Genomic DNA, 19,808 nt, shown 5'->3' on the forward strand with positions numbered 1-19,808 from the left:
GATAAATCATACACTTTAATTTGAAGTTAGAAGATCATATGGTAATCAATTATTCCAACTAATTCTGCATATGATTATATGACTATTCACGGTTCATAAACCCGTTCCGCTATTATGGCTTTTAAAAGAATTTTAAAAGTTGTTTTCACCTTCGTTTATATTTACTCTAAAACTCCTATGTCAATTTCACTTTTACGTTTATTATAATCAATAAACAATTAAAAAAATTAACAAATAGACTTTATCCTATGATAAAACAATTACCATCTTCATAATATTTTAAGAATTGTTTGATGTTAGCTTATAAATTTCTAAATATTTTTTTTTTGTTTTACCAAAAATTTAATTTTTAATAAGAAAAATGATTCATTGAAAAAGTATTGTCAAAGAAGGTAACAATATAATATTGTTATGAATGATTTGCAGTAAAAATTGGCGTTGCATTTTTCTATTTTTGGATAGGGTAACACGCCAGGCATCTCTCTTTCTTACACAATAGTAATGCGAAGAAGAAGAAGACACAGACAAGTAAATTAAAAATAAAAATAAAAAAAGGAAAAAGAGAGAGAGAGAGAGAGAACATTTCTTTTCTTTTTCTTTTTCTTTTTCGAAAAAAAAAATTCTTATTTTTAAATATTAATTGAAGCCCATTGCCATTAATAATATTTCCAGCTCAAAAACGCACACCCCTTTACTCATTTCACGACCGTCTCGTCGCTCTTGTCCGAAGTCTGAACTCACAGTCTCCGTCTCTCTCTTCTCTCTTTCTCACACACAAACTGAAATGCCGCGCTCAGATCCATCTCTATAACCATAAAAACAGAACTTAACAGGAATTCTTTTCAACACTCGACAAGAAGAAGAACACGCAAAAAGCTTTGTTTTTTTTCAAAAATGGGAGTGTTGAGAGAGTCGTGGTGTTTCTGCAAGGGGGTCTCCAAAACTGAGAGAATGAAAGCCGCCATTTTCTCTGGCAAGGGTCTGGCGATGGCCAGAATCTCCGTTGCCGCAAGTGCGGTTTCCGGTACCGGTTTCTTGATCCACCGGAATCTTCTTTTGACCACTCATGTGAATCTTCCGTCTGTTGCTGCTGCGGAGACTGCCGAGATCCGACTCCAAAACGGCGTCGCTGCAGCTCTCGTTCCTCACAGGTTTTCAATTCTTTCCTTTTTTTATTTATTTTTATTTTTCTTTTAAGATGTGTTTATTTTTGTATGTTTGTTGGAATAATTTATCTTTTTCGGTTTTAGTGGAAAAATGAAAAAACTTGTGGGGCCGTAGTGAATGAAAATTAGGTGAGAGTTGTTTTTAGTTGAAATTGTGCTGCCTTAATAGAATTGTAAATTTATTATTTGCCAATATGTATAAAATTTAAAGCACCCTTTTCAATTTCTCAGTTCTTTCTTTTTTAAGGCAATCTTGGTTCTGATTTACCATGCTTATGAACATAATCTTGATACTTTGTGGCATTTTGTGGTTTTTTGGCACTAGAGTATCAGTGATACGCATGATAAATATGAATGTGAATACATACAGATACCACACTTACTGAGAAGTTTGTGATCCAAGAGGATAAATTCAACCATCTGTGGATGGGTAATTATTGCATGAAAGAATCAATAATTCATGATATTTTTGTATGAATTTGCTTTCTCAGTTGAATTGATGATTAAGTGGTGCAAAGTATGGTGTAGAAATTGCCGACGGACTTGATCGCTAAGGTATGGACAAGGGACAAGTCAAATTTAGATGATCTGCTGCCCCCTTGATGGAAAGTTTAACATAAATGACCCAGAGCTGCATCCTAGAGAGTCAATATGTGTGCGTTATCTGTCACAATGTTTCACTTTATCGGAGTTGCAGCTGTCATTTAACTGCTATGTTATACTTGTAGAACACTGGTAATTAGTGCCTGTTTAGTAGGGTTTATTTAATAGTCATAAGTACTTATTTAATCCCATAAGCTCTAATCAAAATATTTTGTAATTGTTTGGTTGTGTTTTTAGTAGAGCTTTTGAAGATTAAATAAGTTATTTTGCTACTATTTAAAGCCCAAATTTTGGGTTTTTGGGAGTAGAGGTTGGAAAGCACCTTTTTAAATGTTAAAAATATTTAAAATATCATTTACTTATCTGACTATTTTATTTTATTCTCTTATAACACAACTTTGAAAAACTTACCTCTTAAAATAATTTTACACTTTTTAATAAAAGTAGTCATTGACAACCAAATAACTAAAATTGTTCAGATAAAAGCTCTATTTGTAAAAGATTCTATCACAAACGCTCTACTTAAATAAGCTCTATTTGTAAAGCTATATCAAACAGAGCCTTAGTCTTGTAAGTTTAATATAGTCACTTTAAATCTAATAGAAGTTTGGGAGGTCTCAATTATCTGTATTATGAAGTTATGCCTCTGCTGCAGTTCTGCTAAGAAGAATATAGCTCTCATAAAAGAAAATTGTCCTCTTAATTGCTATTATTACATTTGCTTGTACTTGAAAATGGAAACGACTCTTAAATATTCGATGGTGAGTCCTAGTAGATATTCTAAGTTGACAAGAGAATTCAGATGCTTTTGAGTTCAATTTATTTTCTTGATCAGTTTGCAGGGTTGATGTTCCAAGGTTTTTGCCTCTATGGCCAATTTATTCTGCCTCTCCATTGGGATTACTTCTTGTTTGTATATCATTGTTCTAAATTGTATTAAATTCCCATCTTATAGCCGCTTGCTGCACAACCCCTGACTAGAATGATGTCTTTGGCTTCATTGAATTTAATTATTTATTCACGGTGGTATGCTGGATAAATTAAAGGGAATGAGATAGTGATAAGTGCAATGCTTCATATGTTTTATTGTTTCTCCGATATTGTGTACCACTGAATGGAATTAGTTTGTCTTTCATCTGGTTTCAGGTTCTTTATCACCAGCTCTGTCCTAGATCTTACAATAGTTGGTTTGGATTCTGCTGATGGCGACTCAAATGCCCCTGGTCAGCAGCCTCATCACTTGAAGACATGTTCTAAACCAAACCTGGATCTGGGAAGCATTGTTTACCTGCTAGGCTACATGGAGGAAAAAGAATTAATGGTTGGTGAAGGAAAGGTAGCAATAGCTACAGATAATCTCATAAAACTATCTACTGATGGAATAATATGGAGTCCTGGATCTGCTGGATTTGATGTTCAAGGAAATCTGGCATTCATGATTTGTGATCCTATGAAACTGGCAACATCGCCTAATACAAAGTCCTCTTCAACTTCATCGTCTTCCTCATCATCATGGAAGAAGGACTCTTCTATGCAGTTTGGTATTCCGATACCCATAATCTGTGATTGGTTGAATCAGCACTGGGAAGGCAACCTTGATGAACTAACAAAACCCAAGCTACCAATTATTAGATTGATGTCCACAGGCCAGAAGAGTGAACATTCTTGTGCTTCATTCACAATGAGACAGGTATTTAAGTCAACAGATGACGGTAATGAAAGAACACCGTCTTCATCAAATATATTCTCAAAAGCCAGGGATCAAACTGGACCAGGCTGTTCTGCTGGGGTAAGTATTCGTGAAGAAGAAACCCTAAGCATGGATCCACATGCTACCCATGTGCAGGGAATCCCAACTCCAGAAATATATGAATCACCAAAGCTGACTTCAGTACCTATTCAGAAGAAAGCGAGCAGCCAAATCCAGCTTTTAGATATTAACTTCCCTCCGAGGGTTGCCAAACCTATGGTTTCATTAAAGCCACTCAAACGATTGTCGCTTAACTCGGATGATAATTGTGACAATGAACCTCATCCAGATAGTCCACCAAGAGAAGAGGACGAAATCAAAGATAGGGGACTGATCAGTCCCAATGCAGAAGCTGAAAATGCTGATATTGCCTCAACAGGTTCTGTGAATGGTGTCCAAAGCGAGGTCCAGTCAAGTTCATCTCCAGTAGAAGTTTTGGGAATGTACAATGGCTATAGCAGTGAAGGGGAGACAACAATGTACTCAGCAGAAACTGCTGAGAGCCGAAACTATACAATTCCTAGAGAAGGAAAGTTTCAGCAAGTGGGAAGAAGCCAAAGTTGCGTGGGTTACAATAGATGGGGTGATGTTCAAAGGAACAGTATGCCTCGCCAGACATTGACAGAAAAGCAGAGCAGCTTAATCCATGGGAAGAAGATGTACTCACAAGGGGCAACTTCTCAAAGGAGTAATGATCACTACTTCAGCCCCACAGTTTCCTCAATCATGAAGAAGCGGAACAACTCAGAGCAGCCAAGACCTAGTAAACCACGACCAAGTGCTGTTCATTCATCTCCGAGATGGATGTTTTGATTGAAGAGCGTAATCCCAACAAGATCTAAATAGTTTTTTTTTTTTTTCTCCCACTTACAGTCGCATGCGTAGTTTATGCCTGAATTCATACGTAGTGTAATTAATTTGTTGTAATTTTGTGTAGACCGATTCAAGATGAATAAGAAAATTCGCCCGGGAGATTGTAGTTCCATATTGTCATGTAATTTTGGTGGGTATTATAGGTTCGCCATTGTCGGACTTTGGCATCACATAATGTTGGAATTAGGGTGCATCATAGCTCTTAGAGTCCGTTTGGAATCATCGGTGGTCAATATTTTAAAGGCTAAACATCAAATGATATAAGAAGAAAACACTTACAGGTTGTGTTATCTAACTTGAGAAACATTTTAAGCATAACAGTATCAACCATACTTCAGGAAAACTAATAGAACTGCGGAAGGCATTGCACATTTCGATCCCCCTTCCACTAGTAAATTCTTATGAATTTCTTAAATTTGTTGTAATCTTTAGGATTGCTTAAAAGCAGCTCAGCTCAGGATGTATTTCAGGTTGTAGTGAAGCAATAACAAAATGGAGGATTGGTGTTTTAAGTGTTTCAGGGTAACTAAAACCTTTTCTTTTTTGTTTTGTTTTTTTTGTTGGGGGGGGGGGGGGGGGGGGCTACTTCAAAACCCAATTTCCGTATTCATTGGCAAAATAAATCTGAATACGTATAATATTCATTGGTATTATTGAAACGCACGGAACTGAACTGAAGTCAAAAGAACACGTGCATCTATACAAAAACACGTTCACTTCCAGGTGGCTTACTTTTGCCTGGCTCTGCCGATCCCCGATCCCGATGCCAGTCTCAATTCTGAAGTCTCTACCTTAACCACTCGCCAACAAGTAAATGGCAGCCTCGTAATTTGAGTTGAAACCCAGTGTCAATTCCCTTGCCGCATCGCATCCTCGGTCCCATCGCCCGAAAAGCCACAATAGAGCACACCACAAGGCTCTTACATCTTTAAACGGAGACAGAGAGAAAGAAAGAAAGCTTTTTCTCTCAACACAATCTAGTTTTGGAGAGAGAAAATGCTGAAGCCATTTTGCAATGTGACGGACCAAGCCCAATGCAGATTCCTGGGCCTACCCAGCCCAGTTCCTCGCTTCCGCCGACGTTACGCCGTCGTTCCATGCTCTCGCCCGATGAACAAACCCACAGCTCCCGTTCAGGTACAGGCGATTGTGTCGGACCAGGGAAGCCCGGCTCGGCTCGAATCCGGGCCTTGCAGCTTGGCGGATCGGCTCCGGCTGGGGACCTTGACGGAAGACGGGTTGTCGTATAAGGAGAAGTTTATAGTGAGGTGTTATGAAGTTGGAATTAACAAAACTGCCACTGTTGAGACCATTGCTAATCTCTTGCAGGTACTAATAATTTTCAAGTCAATTTTTTTCGTGATTTGCACGTGCTGCATTACTTCGTATTATTATTTGATTTGATTTTTGTTTTGTACTTTTTTCTTTCAAGAAATAATTAATTTGTATTCCAACTGTGGCAGCGCATTTGTTTGGTGTGAGTTGCGTGTTAGTATGTCTTTGCATGTATTTTTCATTTGGTTTATTTGGGATTTGTGGTAAACGAGGGTTCCTGCTAATTTGGCAAACTCCCTGAAGTTTTAGCAATTGGTTATTGGCTATCTCAATGATTGCACACTTTATGCAAAATTTCTGCGTAAAGGGGTTTGTGATATTTATCAAAAAGAAAGTGATATATTGAGCATAAGCAGTTGTGATGATAAAATTCACCATATTGGTTTGGTTTCCATGTCTTTGTTGGACAAAAATTTTAGTGCATGGAATGAAATAAATCATATCAGTTTCTCTCTCCATTTGTTTTGATGATTCATCATGGGGAGAATAATTGTATTGTAGGAGGTTGGATGTAACCATGCGCAAAGTGTTGGATTCTCAACAGATGGATTTGCAACAACCACCACTATGAGAAAGCTGCATCTTATATGGGTGACGGCCCGCATGCACATTGAAATATATAAATACCCTGCTTGGTGAGTCTGCTTTTCTTTTACTTGACATTGCTAACTTTTAGATTTTCGATTTTCGATTTTCGATTTTTTATATTTTCTTTAGACAATGAAAACTGTGGGCATATGGTACAGGAGTGATGTGGTTGAAATTGAGACATGGTGCCAAAGTGAAGGAAGAATTGGAACTAGACGTGATTGGATTCTGAAGGACCATGCCACTGGTGAAGTTATTGGAAGAGCAACGAGGTGCACTTTTAACTTTCTTTGATTCTTCTTTTCTTTGCTCATCAAAATAAAATAAAAGAAGATATAGAAAGAGTGAGCATTTGTTTTCTCATTAGCCGAGCCATCCTTTGAGTGCATGCATGTACCCATTCAATCTGGCCTCATCCAGATTAGCAGTATGCATCTTCTCGATTAACTTTCAAGAGTATCTAATCTTGCAGGATATGTAGTTTCTTGGTGACTTTCCTTTTAATGTGATATCTATAATTCATTGCTAGGGGCTTTGAGAACCCCCTTTTACCCTTCTGACGCCTTATACTAGCAGAGGATTTATAAGCCATAATAAGTCTCTCTTTTCAATTATATTTCTTTTAATATAATTATTGTTATATTACTTCTCGATGTTTCACTAATTATTAATATGTTTGAATGCTTGTTAAGATTTCTGTTACTTCCTATAATTAACAGAAAGGGAAATCACATACATAATTTTAACTTGTTTCCACAATTTTATGTTTAAATGCTGCTACATTTTCAACGAAGGGACAGTGCATATTCTTTGTTATTTGAAAATATTTACAAAGTAATACCGATGTATCCAAAAAATATCTTTGGGGGATTATACAACTGCAGGTAATGGAACTAGTTTAAGTGCCATCAGTCATCTACATATTTGTGAATAAAGAGGCCTCTAAGATTACTACATTTTCGTTGCTTTTTCTTTTATGGTCTAAACCCTTTTCAGTCAGTCTTTTAGCAATTTAAACAGTCAAATAAGGTTACAGTAAATGGGTCATATTCTTCTGGGTAGCATAGTCTTGGATGCTAAAACTGTCACTTTTGGCGGTCATCAATCTGTAGTCAGATATATGTGATAACATGGCTATAGTAGTTTTAACGTCTGAATGAGAAAAAATATTCATTGTAGTTTTATTCATTGTAGTTTTGCTTCATATGCTCCCCTTTACTTCACAGATTTAAGTTTTATGCATGTTTTAATTTCCTGATGTGACATGATATTTTAGAAGTTGACACTGCTACATCATATGATTTCAGCAAGTGGGTGATGATGAACCAAGACACTAGACGGCTTCAGAAAGTTAGTGATGATGTCCGAGAAGAGTATTTAGTTTTTTGTCCTCGAGAACTCAGGTAGTGTGCCTTTTCCTTTATCCAGGCTTGAACTGGTACCTTTTAAATCTTTATGGAGACTGCATTTGATACATATTTGGAAAATTACTCTGCTATATTGTTGGATGGAGTGTTGAAGTCCTAATGCATAAAGTGATACACTCTTGACCGCATTAGAATATTTTGAATACCAGATATTTTGATTTGTCCAAATGGGAGGCTATGCAAGTTTTCTAAATGTTGGAGTTTTGGACAAGATTGAAATGAAACTTTGGGTTTGAAGTGCCGACCATTGAGATGAATAATTGAGAACTGTTTCAAAGTAGAAAGTGAATGATTGAGACAGTGATAATTTGCCAATTTTAGGCTAATTCTTTGTTAATTGAAACACAGAAGATTCCCGTTGAAGTGACCTAAAACACTGTTAGGACTTTAGTGCAAATGTTATTGACAATTTTTAAAAATGAATAACTATTCATGTATTTTTCCTTTTTGTGTGTTAAAATGTATGATCTACACCCTCTACTTCTGTGCGCACACGCGCATATATGAGTGGATGCAGGGGTTTGGCAAACACTCTTTGCTGGTGGCCATTGCTAATTTTTTGCTGCTTATTAGACTTCATGTCTTGATGTAGTAATGTTTCTTGGATTATCTAGAGTATGGAATTTGCTGCATTATGAAGATTTCTGTATTCCTTTTTATCCTTTTCCTTGTATGTGCAGCGATGGAAGTTCTGAAGATGGTAAACATCCAACCTTACTGGATTTGAAATTAGCTAAATAGTAACAATCCTCAGCTTTACAAATAGAATTAGATTGTTAATGTCCAAATTCCAAAGTCCCATATTCTCCTTTCTCTTCTTTCGCACAGTATCAGTTTTAAGTGACATTTTGCTCCTGTAATATTTTTTGCGGCATATGTAGGTTAGCTTTTCCAGAGGAGAATAGTAGCAGCTCCAGGAAAATTTCAAAACTTGAAGATCCTGCTCAGTATTCCCGGCTAGGGCTTATTGTGAGAACAATTCAATTCATCTAAATGTAAATGCTTTCGATATCTGTCACATTCTCACTTCTGAGTGTGCTTTGGAATTTGCAGCCCAGGAGAGCTGATCTGGACATGAACCAGCATGTTAACAATGTCACCTACATTGGTTGGTTACTTGAGGTTAGTACAATGAGGATGGCAACGAAGCTCTTCTTGGCTTTCTTATTTTTGCCAAACTGGAATTGTTATATCTCTACCACACTTAAATTTTTCTTGAGTAACTCCTGTTTATGCATGACAGAGCATGCCTCAAGATGTCATCGACACCCATGAACTCCAGACTATCACCTTAGATTACAGACGAGAATGCCAACAGGACGATGTAGTTGATTCCCTAACAAGTGCAGAACCATTCGAGGATGCAGAACCAGTTTCAAAACTTCAGGGAACAAACGGCTCACCTGCCATAACTGGAGACAAAGAGGACAATCATCAATTTTTACACTTGCTGAGACTATCAGGTGATGGCTCGGAGATAAATCGGGGCCGTTCAGTGTGGAGAAAGAAACCTGCCAGATAAGGAAATAATTAAGTTTTGCTCTCTTATTTCACTGGGTTCCAGAAATGTTTTCTTCTCTCTAGTTTCCTTTTCCTCTATAGATTTTGCTCCAAATTTTTGTGCTGTGAGGTTTGTGTTGCCAAGTAACTTAAGAGCTATTGATTGATGATTGATAGATTGAGCAAGAGGGAATGTAATTGATTCTGGTCATACGTAGGTCACTTCAAACTCCCAGAATCAGTTGTTGTATCTTTGTTGTTTGCTTTTTTATCATGATTATCATGATCTTAGAGCTTTGAGATATGTCTCACTGGTATTTGAAAACACAGTTTGGATTCAGAATCAGAAAAGCAGTAATTCAGCAACTTTACTTTGTCTCCATGTAATGAAGCAGATTTGTTCCGGTTGTTTTATCTGCAATTAAAAAAAAAAATGGTATGATGTTCCCTATCCATGGAGAAAGGTTAGGTTATAGAAACCACATGCTTCAACCATAAATTGAATGATACAGTTACTGTTTCTAATCACATACCAAACGTTACCTAATCGCCAAATTATTTTCTATTCTCTCCTAATTGTCAAAATATTTCAAATTCGAGGCATCAGCGGATTCCACTTAAATGGCAACGAGGCCAATAATGAAGTTACTAAACCTTCTCAAGTATGAGCATCAGAACAACCTAATTAGTAAACAATAAAAGAAACCAGTATCTAACCCCTGCGATCATTTGTATTGATTCCAAAAGAATCAAACCCACTATGCATAAACCAATAAATATCAATCCCAAAACGAGTAAACAAATGATACCCTCTTCTCGAATATGTTCTATAAAACGAAGTGGCATTGAAACAACCATGTCCATGCAGAAATCAAGAAGTCAGCATGATGAAGATGAAGAAAACTTCAACGGCAATGATCTTTTTGTCTGTCTGTGTTGTGGTGGCACTGCTTGTTGAAACTGAAGCAGCAAGAGATGGGCCAATGAGAGATGACGAGTACAATCATCAGCTTTTCTTGGGTTGGCCATTTGGTGTGGGACCTTTTCTGTTTCCGTGGCTTCACTTTCCTTGGCTCACTGCCGTCCCAAAAGGTAAAGCTGGGCATATGCAGGCTGCCAGGTTCCAATCTCCATGATCCTGATCGTGATCATCACATGCATGGTCCCCGTCATCAGTTTGAGGTTCAAGGCTGTACTGTACCTATGCCTGTGAATGAATAAAACGTTCGGGCCTTAATAAAATTGCTTTTTTTTTTAATGCAGATTTGCCTGAATTCATTTTTCTTTTTATCCGTATTATCTAATAAAGGTGACAAATTTTAGTCAAAATATTAATTTGAAAGAAAAAAAAATATCGACTTTAAACCAGGCCCCCTTATCATAACCTTGAATGATTCTTCTAAATTTTCTATCTGTCAAATGTCAATAGTATTATAGTAAGGCACTTGCTCAAACTTACTAGCAAGAAAGCTCACCCGAGTCATGATAAAATCATCAAATTCGTAGTTTTATTGTACTGTGAGTTATTGAAATTAAGTGTTCTCTGAGTTTAATTAACAAGACCATTAATTTTCCTTTTTCTTTTTCGACATAAAAATCATTTGAAACATCAAATCAAGAGACGCGCAACTAAATCGAAGATATTTTATTTTAGTTGTTCAGATATTTTATTTCATCTTTAACATTGAAAATAAGGTGACATTTGTAAAATCTAACAAAGCATTAAAAGCAAGGTTATGGGTTCGGTAAAGGCTGTTCCAGACCATAAGAAAGAAACAATTGTACACTAAACATACGGTAGAACCACCTTTTCTTACCATATTTGTAATTACTGTATGACATTACTTGCGAAATTGAGGATTTCATTCCTGGCTGTAGTTATTTTTTGACCATGTCGCGAAAGAAATAAGGGGCAGAAGGAGAGGAGAATAGGAACCAACAGATGCTTCAATCAGTAGATAGATACATTGAAAAATATCACCTATTTGAAATTTGAGAAACCACTTAAATTACATTCTTTAATACAGATGCTGAAACTTCAAATTTACCATCAGCTAATGCATTCACTGACCACTTGTACTACATTTTATGCCCATATATTAAAGGCCCCCACTAGATTCCTTCCATTAAAAAAGCCATAAGCCTAATTTCATCAGTTGTGTGTGTGCATCCAAATCTAGCTCAACAAAAAATGACAAGTTTTAAGGGGCTTTGACGACCAATTCTGATAGCCATCAACTATATTGACATCCCAAAACATTTTCTCTTCCCTTCCCAAAATGTTTGCATTGACCCTGTTGGCGTAAAAGCTGTTATCAGCATCAGAACAAAAGACAAGGAATCGAGTAATACCTAACACCAGCAACATGATTATAACAGGATAAAGTTTCATCACATTAAGACAGTGGGTGACTATAGTATAAAAGAGTTGGTCCATTGAAGGTTCTGAATAGGTTGTGACAACTACAACCTTGTTTTCCATGATATGAGAATCAAAATGTGATACTGCATAGGTAAACTACGTCGTTTTCCATTTTACCACACAACTAAGCCTCAAGGCTTGACACGACTATTGAGTGCAACATATTCCCAGGTGATGAACCATTCTAGCAAAGTTCAAATGTAATTTTTCATCATTTTGGTATACTTTTAGTGGACTAAATAATCTTAATAATAGTTTCAAAAACTATGAATTAATGTATTTTTCCAAATGCAAAGTGCATATGAAAGATACAAGCATTTCCACATATTTATCTTTGAAACAACTGTCAGGAACTGTTGCTTCAATTTCTATGCTGATGGAAATTAAAAATAAAAGAGCTGTTGAACAAACCTACACCATTAATTTTGGTGGCATGAGATTCACATTCAACTGGTTGCTGGAAGGAAGACTCTGATGAGTTCTCTCACTGTAACTTTTTTCCTACATGTTGGGCATTTGTTCTGAGTTGCTATCGCAGACTTAATACATGCTTTGCAGAAGATGTGACCACATTTCGTTGACATCTCCTCAACTAATGGTCCCATACAAATTGGGCAAGTGAAAGTAGGCTCCTTTGGAGGAGGTGGAGGCGGTGGGGGCTTTCCAGCATTCTCTCTCTGGCAATAGAACATTGATTAAGTCAACCTAGACAATATATTCATTGAACACGCACAAGGACTACAAATGCAGAGTGACAGCGAGAGACCAATAACACTACTCTAAATGGAATGAAAGACATAAGATTTTCTTGTTGTCTCTGGATAAAATTTTACCCCGCAGGGATTACCATAATAATAGAACATTAGAGAAATTCAGCTATTACCATCAAGTTGCTGGTGCTTTCCAAATTTATGTAATTGATAATTGGTGGGTTAGTTGGAACCCTTCTGCGCTTGTTGCGATTGCTATGAGTCAAGCCAGTTGTTCGCCCTGCAATAATCATGCATACTGATGAGAGAGATGGAAAAACAAAAAAAAAATTGTGCAACCACAAGTACCCACTGAGTGGGATTGAAAAAGACAGATTTGAACTACATTCACAACATATTGTAATATGACGATAAAAGGAATAAAACGAATTAACCAAATAGATACTATCAATATCTAATTTAATAGAATGAGCATCTAACATAAACAAAAAAATGGGGCATTAGATACTGATGGAACTCTTGAAGTTGCATCAACTTTAATCAATCAAGATTTATCTTGCCCCTAGAAAGTGAGGCATATATCATGTCCACAGGATAAATGTGACCATACAGAAATTGATCATAAGAAAGTTAAAGACATTTTGTCAACAAAAAAAGCTTTTTAACAGGTTCCAATGTTTGACTTGGATATTAAATCCAAAATAGATATCCACCAACCAAGAACACACAAAATAAGGTTAATCTCGTGCTACCCTTTTCACTGTCATTGGTTACACATTTTCTATGGATTCACGGTTCTGCTAAGGTACAACAGAAAAATTCTATGAAATCCAACAAAGATATATAAGTAACCTAATTCCTTCAATGTGCTTACAAAAGAGTTTGATTAATAGGCTTCCATAGCAGTCAATAGAAAGTAGCACACTACCTCCGGTAAATTGTCAGTAGACTCAATCTTGAAACACATTTTGCATATTTTTGTGAAAAAAAAAGTCATTTTCTTTCCCCTTCAACTAATCATTGCCTCATACACACTTTTTAACTCTGTTCATTAAATCATATTCTTAATTAGTAAAATAATAAAGATGAAAGGAGAATGCGATTCAATTGAGAATCTCTCTATGAGGGCTATTGACTAATCTAAGGATAACTCCTTCCCCATCTCCCAATCTTAAGAGACTAAGGAAGATTTCGAGGAAGTCCATTACTGAGAGAAGTGGTGCAAAGGAAAGGCAATGGTCCTTCCGCGTTTTTCCCACAATAAAATCACAGACTCGGTGGAGAATTCAATTTCACCGGGTCCATGTAGGAGACAGCAGGGTCGTTAAGTCATGCGTGATAAGTACAATAAAAATGATTAGATGATAATAACATAAATAGAGATGTACACGAAAGAACATAAAAATGCAATAATAGACACACAAAATACAGAAGCTTGGCAGCATTACCTGAATCTACATCAACTACAATAGCCCTTCCACGATTCCTTCTAGAATTATTTTTAGCCTAAAACGAAAATAAACAGTCAATAATTTAACCCACAAGAGAATACGAGTCACAAAAACAGAATAGGCAAAATTCAAATGACAGAAAGGTTACTTCAGCAAAAGCCCTTGGAGATGATTCAATAACATCATCATCAATAGCCTCAACATCAATTGGGGCAGGTGGTATGGACTGCTGTTGTTGGCTAGCTTGCACTTCCTCGGACCTGATCTCAATCGAAGTACCCTCACGATCTCTGCTTTCACATGGTGGTGCATTAAGATCCAACACAGCCTTCCTCCGTCGATACCCTCTTACAGGGGCCCTTGCCGCCTGAGTGCTCATGCTCCAAAAATCCCCTTTTTGCAGCCTTAAAAATCACCTAAAGGGATATCAGGGAAGAAAAAGTTAGTAATACTTGACAATATGTTCCATACATCACCAGCTGGTCAAACCATTATCAACTGAGCCAAACACAACCACTAACACAGGAAAAAAAATCTTATAAAATTCTAATGTTTAACAATTTTAGTGCAAAAATTGGTTGTCACACTGTTCTATAAACAAAACATGGTTAAGAATTTTATAAAAAATTATTATAAAAGAAAACACTGAAGACATTTTACTTCAATATTTAATAAGAATCATGACTAGTGTGTGATTGCAACAGTTTCAGTTTCCAAACCACAGACCCGGCATAAAAGCATAAATCATTGAGCAATATCATCAAATTCAAACCTAAAAAGTGCCAACTTCAACACAGATTTGCAGTTCGAAATCCCAACAGTAAAATATGCATCAGAATACTCATACTGTTCACTTCTTATTCGAATTTCACAGTGAAATCAAGAATCCGCACAACTGATCATAAAAAACATGACATCTTTTAACAAAAATCCAAGTCCCAAGCCCTTAAAATGAACAATGACGTGAAGACACAACAATCAGCGACCAAGAACGTATTAAAAATCAAATATTAAGCACAATCGAGCAGCAAACGAATCGATAAATGAAATGCACATGAAAATCGATAGTCGGAAACGATCAATCTAGATAAAACCAAACCGATCATCAAATAAAAACAAAAAAAAAAATTAACAGAAACGAAAAATATGTCAAATTGAAGACTCCAACCTTAATTTCAAGAAGCGAATCGAATCAATTCGTAGAAATTATTGTTAAGAAATCGAAACTAGAGAGGAAAAGAGAGAGTGATATTTTGCTGTCTAGGGTTTCGTTAGAGGCGAACGATTAGGGGAAGACACTGAGAGAGACGATGTTTGTTTTGATTTTGAACTCTGACAGGTTTCTCATTTCGGTGAGGGAGAGGAGTGGGACGGGCTTTGAGCTTCGGGCCGTCAATGAGACGCGGATCGTAAGGTTTCAAAATTGTCCACGTGGTCTTGTCAGGTAGAAATGCAAACGTGTCGTTTGATATTTGCACAGTCCCGCGGCAAGGTTAGCAAATTAGGGGATTGGGCAGGCATTTTTTAGTTCAGGTCCAAGCCCATTAGATTATAAGTATAGGGGTTGGGCCTAGATCGGGCTTTTGCGGGCCTGAGCTGCGCTTGAATTGAACATGGGCTTTTACTTTATTTTATCAATTTTTTTTAAATTGTTGTAAACATAAAATGAGTAATAATAATCAAATCGTTATAATTAACAATGAATTAAAAAAATATTTTAAAATAAAATAATAAATAATAAAAATAAAGTAAATAAAAGTTTAAAATTTTAATTTTTTAGTACTAAATTTTCTAATTCAACCACTCTCTTAACTAATTAACACTTAAAAGAGAGTTTAATATTATAATTTTAAATTTTTTGATTCATTATTAATATATGTATAAGGAATTTAAGCTTCTTTTTTTTCATTATTTTTTAAATTTTAATTTATTATTTTAATTTATAAATTTATTTTTTCAAAAAAATAGAGGAATTGGACTTGGCCTGAGCCTTTTGTCCTAAGCCTTTGTATAGGCTCTCATGTGCAAAGTACGGGCCAAAACTCATGAGAATGGGCCGGGTTAGCCTAGTTCTGCCTATGCCATACTTTTGAGTCTTTCGTTTGATGATTGGAGTTTGTAATAAGAGTCTGGCTTTATTGGAACCATCTTACGGTAGAGTACTTTTTTTATAACTAAATGATTAAAATTCTAATGTATTTTTTTAATTAATTATCACTTTGTGTGTGTCTATGATTTTTGCTCAGCCTTGTAATAACAGCAACTCTACTCTATTCTCGCTCCTATGAATCCTTAATTGAGCCCGGCTATTATTCTTTCATATTCCTGCCACGTCATTTCATCTATAATCAAATGGCGATTTTTTATTTTTTATTTTTTATTTTTACTTTTTTTGCGCTATGGTACAGCGACTGTAACGCTCATTGGGAGTTATTCAAGTATGGTGTTGGTAATGCTTTATCTGTGGCAGTTTCATGTCATTTTCTTGAAAAATATGCATGATTTAAATTTGTTCAACAATTTATTGAAATGAAATCAGTACATGCTAGTGAAGTGAAATTGAATATGCAAGGGAAACAACATACCGTGATCCAAACCAAGGATGAGTACTGAATGTAAAAAAAAAGTCAAGCTGACTTTACCAATCACCACCCCAGGATCTACCGATACAGTAACAGCTTCCTAGTTACAGTCTGCAAACTACATCAGCCAAGAACTGTTAGTTTTAATTGATTCTTATATGCGATACAAGATTTTAAACCAAATCAGTCGACTTTAGATGCAAAGTTAGAACAGAGGAATAAACAAAGAAGAAAGAGCTATCGTTGGTTGAATAGCATCATACAAGATTTCTCCCACATTTATGAATTATTCCAAACGTGCCTGGAAAGAGTGAAAAAAAAATAAAATTACAAGTAATAAACAAATTGTCTTCAGAACGACACATCAAAGTTTAACACCTATAGATCTTGACATTATGTAAAGTACAATTACACATCAGAGCTTCTCGGTTAATCTGACCATAAAAGAATTAACTGCACCTCTATCTAAGATGATCCATGAAGATTCAAAGAGCTCGTGGAAGAACTCAGCTCCAATCTCGGTAGCTGCATTTCTGAAGGAAACCCCAAATGCATTTCCTCGGAGGGCGCCAAGTCGAGGCTTCCCACAAACCCCGACAATCAACACTTTATTTGGTTCTTGTGCTAAGCAGGCACATACCAGAGGCTTCATTCTAGCTCCCTTCTCTTTCAATGCATCCATTAAAAAATAGCAGAATTTAGTTAAAGCCTGGGGGTACCCCAAAAATTTTGTATCTGCTGAATCTTCAAGCTTTACCCACCTGAATTTCCGTCCACTTCTAATAGCTCCACTCTTCATAATGGCTGCACTTCCTTGCCTAAGTATTGCTCTCTGTACCTTAATTGCCTGCTGCATTCCAGATTTCAACTGATCAAGATTGCTCAGTGATAATGCATCATATGCCACCCCAAATTGCTTTGAAGCACAAGAGCCATCAGAAGTTACAAATGACTCAAGCAGTGCCGTAACTCCATACACCACATCCGCAGCAGATACCCTGGAGCTGTAACCGTGTAGCCTCAGGAAACTCCGGTAATAGAAATCAGTAAGCCCATATTCAGGTAGAAACCTTTCAAATTCATCTTTCATCTTCCGTTTTACTTCAAGATTCATGTATTGAAACTTTTGCTGGCAATCCACGAGTGCAAATCCCATTCTAGCAAGAAGCAGCTTGAGCTTTTTCATCCCATTGTCACTCCATGTCTTCAACTTAGTTGCAATATACGAAGAGCACAACATCGAGTCAAATAAATTCCACTCCTGCAGCAGCATAAGTCTTGGTTCATCATCATACGCAATTCTTGCAGACTCAGGTGCTCGAATCTTGGTCCCATCTTTGAGTGTCACTGAAGTAACAGCATCCAAATTACCAGAACTGTTAATATGCTGCTCAAGCTCCATAACTCCAGCTTGGTACCTCTCATCAGTCAACCTCTCGTGCACAAACTGATCAGTCAACGAAACACAAGCCAACCATAGCAACTCATTTGTATTTTTCCTCAAAGAATGCGACAAATCATACATCAAACACCCAGATGGCTTACCATGAAAGGTACCCATTCTATAATATTCTCTCTTCATTCTCTTAAAAACCTTTTCTGGGTCCTCCCCCCTTTCTAAATCAACTCGTCTTCGCTTCCTTGACCCGCCCTCATTTTCCTCTCCCTCACTTTCACTGTCATCTTCCTCATCACTATCCGAATCCTCATCATCTATCCCCAAATCAATCGCATGAGCCAAAGCCGAAACATTAAAATCATAAGCCAAATCAGCCTGCTGCTCATCATCCGGCGTATACAACACTACCACGTTATCATTTCCATCACTCAAATTATGTAAATGAATGGGCCTGTGACTATCAACAACAAAAACACGTGCCTTGGGGCCTAAATTAAGAACCCTTTTCAAGTCACGGTGAGAACCCCAATTAATCAACAGAATCGTAATTTGGGTTTCAGAAGAAGAATCCAAATTGGGTCCCGCATATTTATGAATTTCTTGAAAAGAAGAAACCGGATAACAGGCATAACGGACCGAATCAGACTCGAGGACATGAAGAATTATTTTTAGGGCACAGAGTGAGTCCACATCAGACGTTGATGGGAATATCAGAAGAGGCGAGTCAGAAGAAGCCATAGCCGATTCGCGGAGCCGCGTGTAGAACGAATCAAGCTTTTTCTCCCTAACCATGATTGCTCAATTCAAAATAGAAACGTCTATACAAAATCCAATACGCCCACTAAAAACGGACTGCATAATAGCCCAAAAATTCAAGAAATATCCCCCAAAAATGTTAAATGAGAAAGAAATCAAGAAGCTCTACGCTGCCCATGAAATCTATTTTACAAATTCGGTTGACGGAAAATTAGAGTGAGGAATTGAAGTTGAAGTAGTACCTGGGATTTGGAGAATCCGAGTGAGAGAATAAGGATTTCCCTGTTCTGGTTTGGCTTTGCTCGCTAATCAGATCTGCGACTGACTCAGTGAGAGAGAGGAGCGGATTTGCCTTTTGTTTTGTTTTGATTTTTGAATTGGGAGAGATTTGTGCCAAATTTTTAAATTTGAAGATCAGCCGCCAAGTTTTGGCGCTACTGCTTTACCGGGTGAGAGAGACGGAAGTAAATATTGTACGCGGGCGAGCACAGTGTCAAGGCAGCGAGTGTGCGAACGTTGATAGGAACTAGAAAGTTTGATGATTGAACGGTCTGGATGAATTGGTTTTAGATAATCTACGGCCAAGGTCATTTAGGGAACGCTGTGACTGTGGTTGTGACAAGTGTCAACCAGAAAGTAATGGGTCAATGTTTCACTCTGACTTGAACATCTTAATTCTAAATTACAAAGATGCCCCTCTAAATTGACAATATTCCACACTACGGCCTACACATGTTGGCTTGAAGCGTAGCTTTCACTTCAAAATCAGGTACAATTTGACGGTACTATAAAAAAATTCAATTAATCGTATTATGTTTATTTTAGGGTACAAGTTCTCCAATTCATTGGTTTGAATTTGATTATTAATGAAACCATTATCGTTATCATGATTCATGGCCCATGTAAATTTAATTAGAGTTAAAAATTATTGAATTGCTACCAGTGAGTAATGACAGTCACAGTTTTTTAAAATTGATATAAAATTTATATTTCAAATAGTATATTTTTTAACACGTCATTCATTCGTCAATGCTACGATATTATCTCATTAATGATTATAGAAAACTCAACTATTATCAAGTACACGATGATTATTGATTTATAACAGAGTCATTTGTTTATGTTACAAACATTACTTAATTTATAAAGATATTACACCTTAAGGGGTAAAAAAAAATTACAAACGAAGGGTTCACCTTCATCACCATATCATTTGTGTGTTCGTTGAATAACATGTTGACTTATT

The 19,808-nt window shown here is 36.6% G+C and overlaps 4 protein-coding genes across 6 annotated transcripts; 2 read left to right on the forward strand and 2 right to left on the reverse strand.

Moving 5' to 3' along the window:
- The first annotated feature begins 459 nt into the window (after nucleotides 1-459).
- On the forward strand, nucleotides 460-4,502 carry LOC102607063 (uncharacterized). The gene is made up of 2 exons (XM_015530599.3): nucleotides 460-1,151; nucleotides 2,916-4,502. Exons 1-2 carry the CDS (start codon nucleotides 895-897, stop codon nucleotides 4,330-4,332), a joined length of 1,674 nt encoding a protein of 557 aa, XP_015386085.2. The 5' UTR covers nucleotides 460-894; the 3' UTR covers nucleotides 4,333-4,502.
- Nucleotides 4,503-4,989: 487 nt separating this feature from the next.
- On the forward strand, nucleotides 4,990-9,608 carry LOC102607356 (oleoyl-acyl carrier protein thioesterase 1, chloroplastic). Its single transcript, XM_006479183.3, has 7 exons — nucleotides 4,990-5,721; nucleotides 6,229-6,362; nucleotides 6,474-6,587; nucleotides 7,623-7,718; nucleotides 8,624-8,711; nucleotides 8,796-8,864; nucleotides 8,986-9,608. Exons 1-7 carry the CDS (start codon nucleotides 5,389-5,391, stop codon nucleotides 9,262-9,264), a joined length of 1,113 nt encoding a protein of 370 aa, XP_006479246.2. The 5' UTR covers nucleotides 4,990-5,388; the 3' UTR covers nucleotides 9,265-9,608.
- A 245-nt stretch (nucleotides 9,609-9,853) lies between these two features.
- On the reverse strand, nucleotides 9,854-15,182 carry LOC102607650 (uncharacterized). 3 transcript variants are annotated; one of them, XM_052439066.1, is made up of 6 exons: nucleotides 14,994-15,182; nucleotides 13,974-14,241; nucleotides 13,823-13,880; nucleotides 12,548-12,654; nucleotides 12,076-12,341; nucleotides 9,854-10,449 (listed from the first exon to the last, which is right to left on the reverse strand). In XM_052439066.1, the coding sequence occupies exons 2-5, from the start codon at nucleotides 14,202-14,204 to the stop codon at nucleotides 12,111-12,113; spliced, it is 627 nt and encodes a 208-aa protein (XP_052295026.1). In that variant the 5' UTR covers nucleotides 14,205-14,241; nucleotides 14,994-15,182; the 3' UTR covers nucleotides 9,854-10,449; nucleotides 12,076-12,110. The 3 variants fall into 3 exon arrangements, with proteins under 3 accessions (XP_052295026.1, XP_006479250.2, XP_006479249.2); XM_006479187.4 differs by lacking the exon at nucleotides 9,854-10,449 and adding an exon at nucleotides 11,186-11,536 and having other exon boundaries at nucleotides 12,080-12,341; XM_006479186.4 differs by lacking the exon at nucleotides 9,854-10,449 and adding an exon at nucleotides 11,186-11,536.
- A 1,450-nt stretch (nucleotides 15,183-16,632) lies between these two features.
- LOC102608530 (uncharacterized) lies at nucleotides 16,633-19,192 on the reverse strand. Its single transcript, XM_025098304.2, has 2 exons — nucleotides 18,805-19,192; nucleotides 16,633-18,658 (listed from the first exon to the last, which is right to left on the reverse strand). Exon 2 carries the CDS (start codon nucleotides 18,596-18,598, stop codon nucleotides 16,823-16,825), a length of 1,776 nt encoding a protein of 591 aa, XP_024954072.2. The 5' UTR covers nucleotides 18,599-18,658; nucleotides 18,805-19,192; the 3' UTR covers nucleotides 16,633-16,822.
- Between the last annotated feature and the right edge of the window lie 616 nt (nucleotides 19,193-19,808).

Source organism: Citrus sinensis, chromosome 3 (assembly GCF_022201045.2).
Source record: "Citrus sinensis cultivar Valencia sweet orange chromosome 3, DVS_A1.0, whole genome shotgun sequence".
Lineage (NCBI taxonomy): Eukaryota > Viridiplantae > Streptophyta > Magnoliopsida > Sapindales > Rutaceae > Citrus > Citrus sinensis.

What these genes read in the sequence shown, in the direction of transcription:
- LOC102607650 (XM_052439066.1), bottom strand. Translation starts at nt 14,204, where the DNA reads ATGAGCACTCAGGCGGCAAGGGCCCCTGTAAGAGGGTATCGACGGAGG. An exon ending in TGTAGTTGATGTAGATTCAG is followed by an intron (nt 12,655 to 13,822) that starts GTAATGCTGCCA and finishes TGATTATTGCAG; the next exon opens with GGCGAACAACTGGCTTGACT. An exon ending in AAAGCACCAGCAACTTGATG is followed by an intron (nt 12,342 to 12,547) that starts GTAATAGCTGAA and finishes TTCTATTGCCAG; the next exon opens with AGAGAGAATGCTGGAAAGCC.
- LOC102607063 (XM_015530599.3), top strand. Translation starts at nt 895, where the DNA reads ATGGGAGTGTTGAGAGAGTCGTGGTGTTTCTGCAAGGGGGTCTCCAAA. An exon ending in GCAGCTCTCGTTCCTCACAG is followed by an intron (nt 1,152 to 2,915) that starts GTTTTCAATTCT and finishes ATCTGGTTTCAG; the next exon opens with GTTCTTTATCACCAGCTCTG.
- LOC102607356 (XM_006479183.3), top strand. Translation starts at nt 5,389, where the DNA reads ATGCTGAAGCCATTTTGCAATGTGACGGACCAAGCCCAATGCAGATTC. An exon ending in TTTTGTCCTCGAGAACTCAG is followed by an intron (nt 7,719 to 8,623) that starts GTAGTGTGCCTT and finishes CGGCATATGTAG; the next exon opens with GTTAGCTTTTCCAGAGGAGA. An exon ending in ACATTGGTTGGTTACTTGAG is followed by an intron (nt 8,865 to 8,985) that starts GTTAGTACAATG and finishes TATGCATGACAG; the next exon opens with AGCATGCCTCAAGATGTCAT.
- LOC102608530 (XM_025098304.2), bottom strand. Translation starts at nt 18,598, where the DNA reads ATGGTTAGGGAGAAAAAGCTTGATTCGTTCTACACGCGGCTCCGCGAA.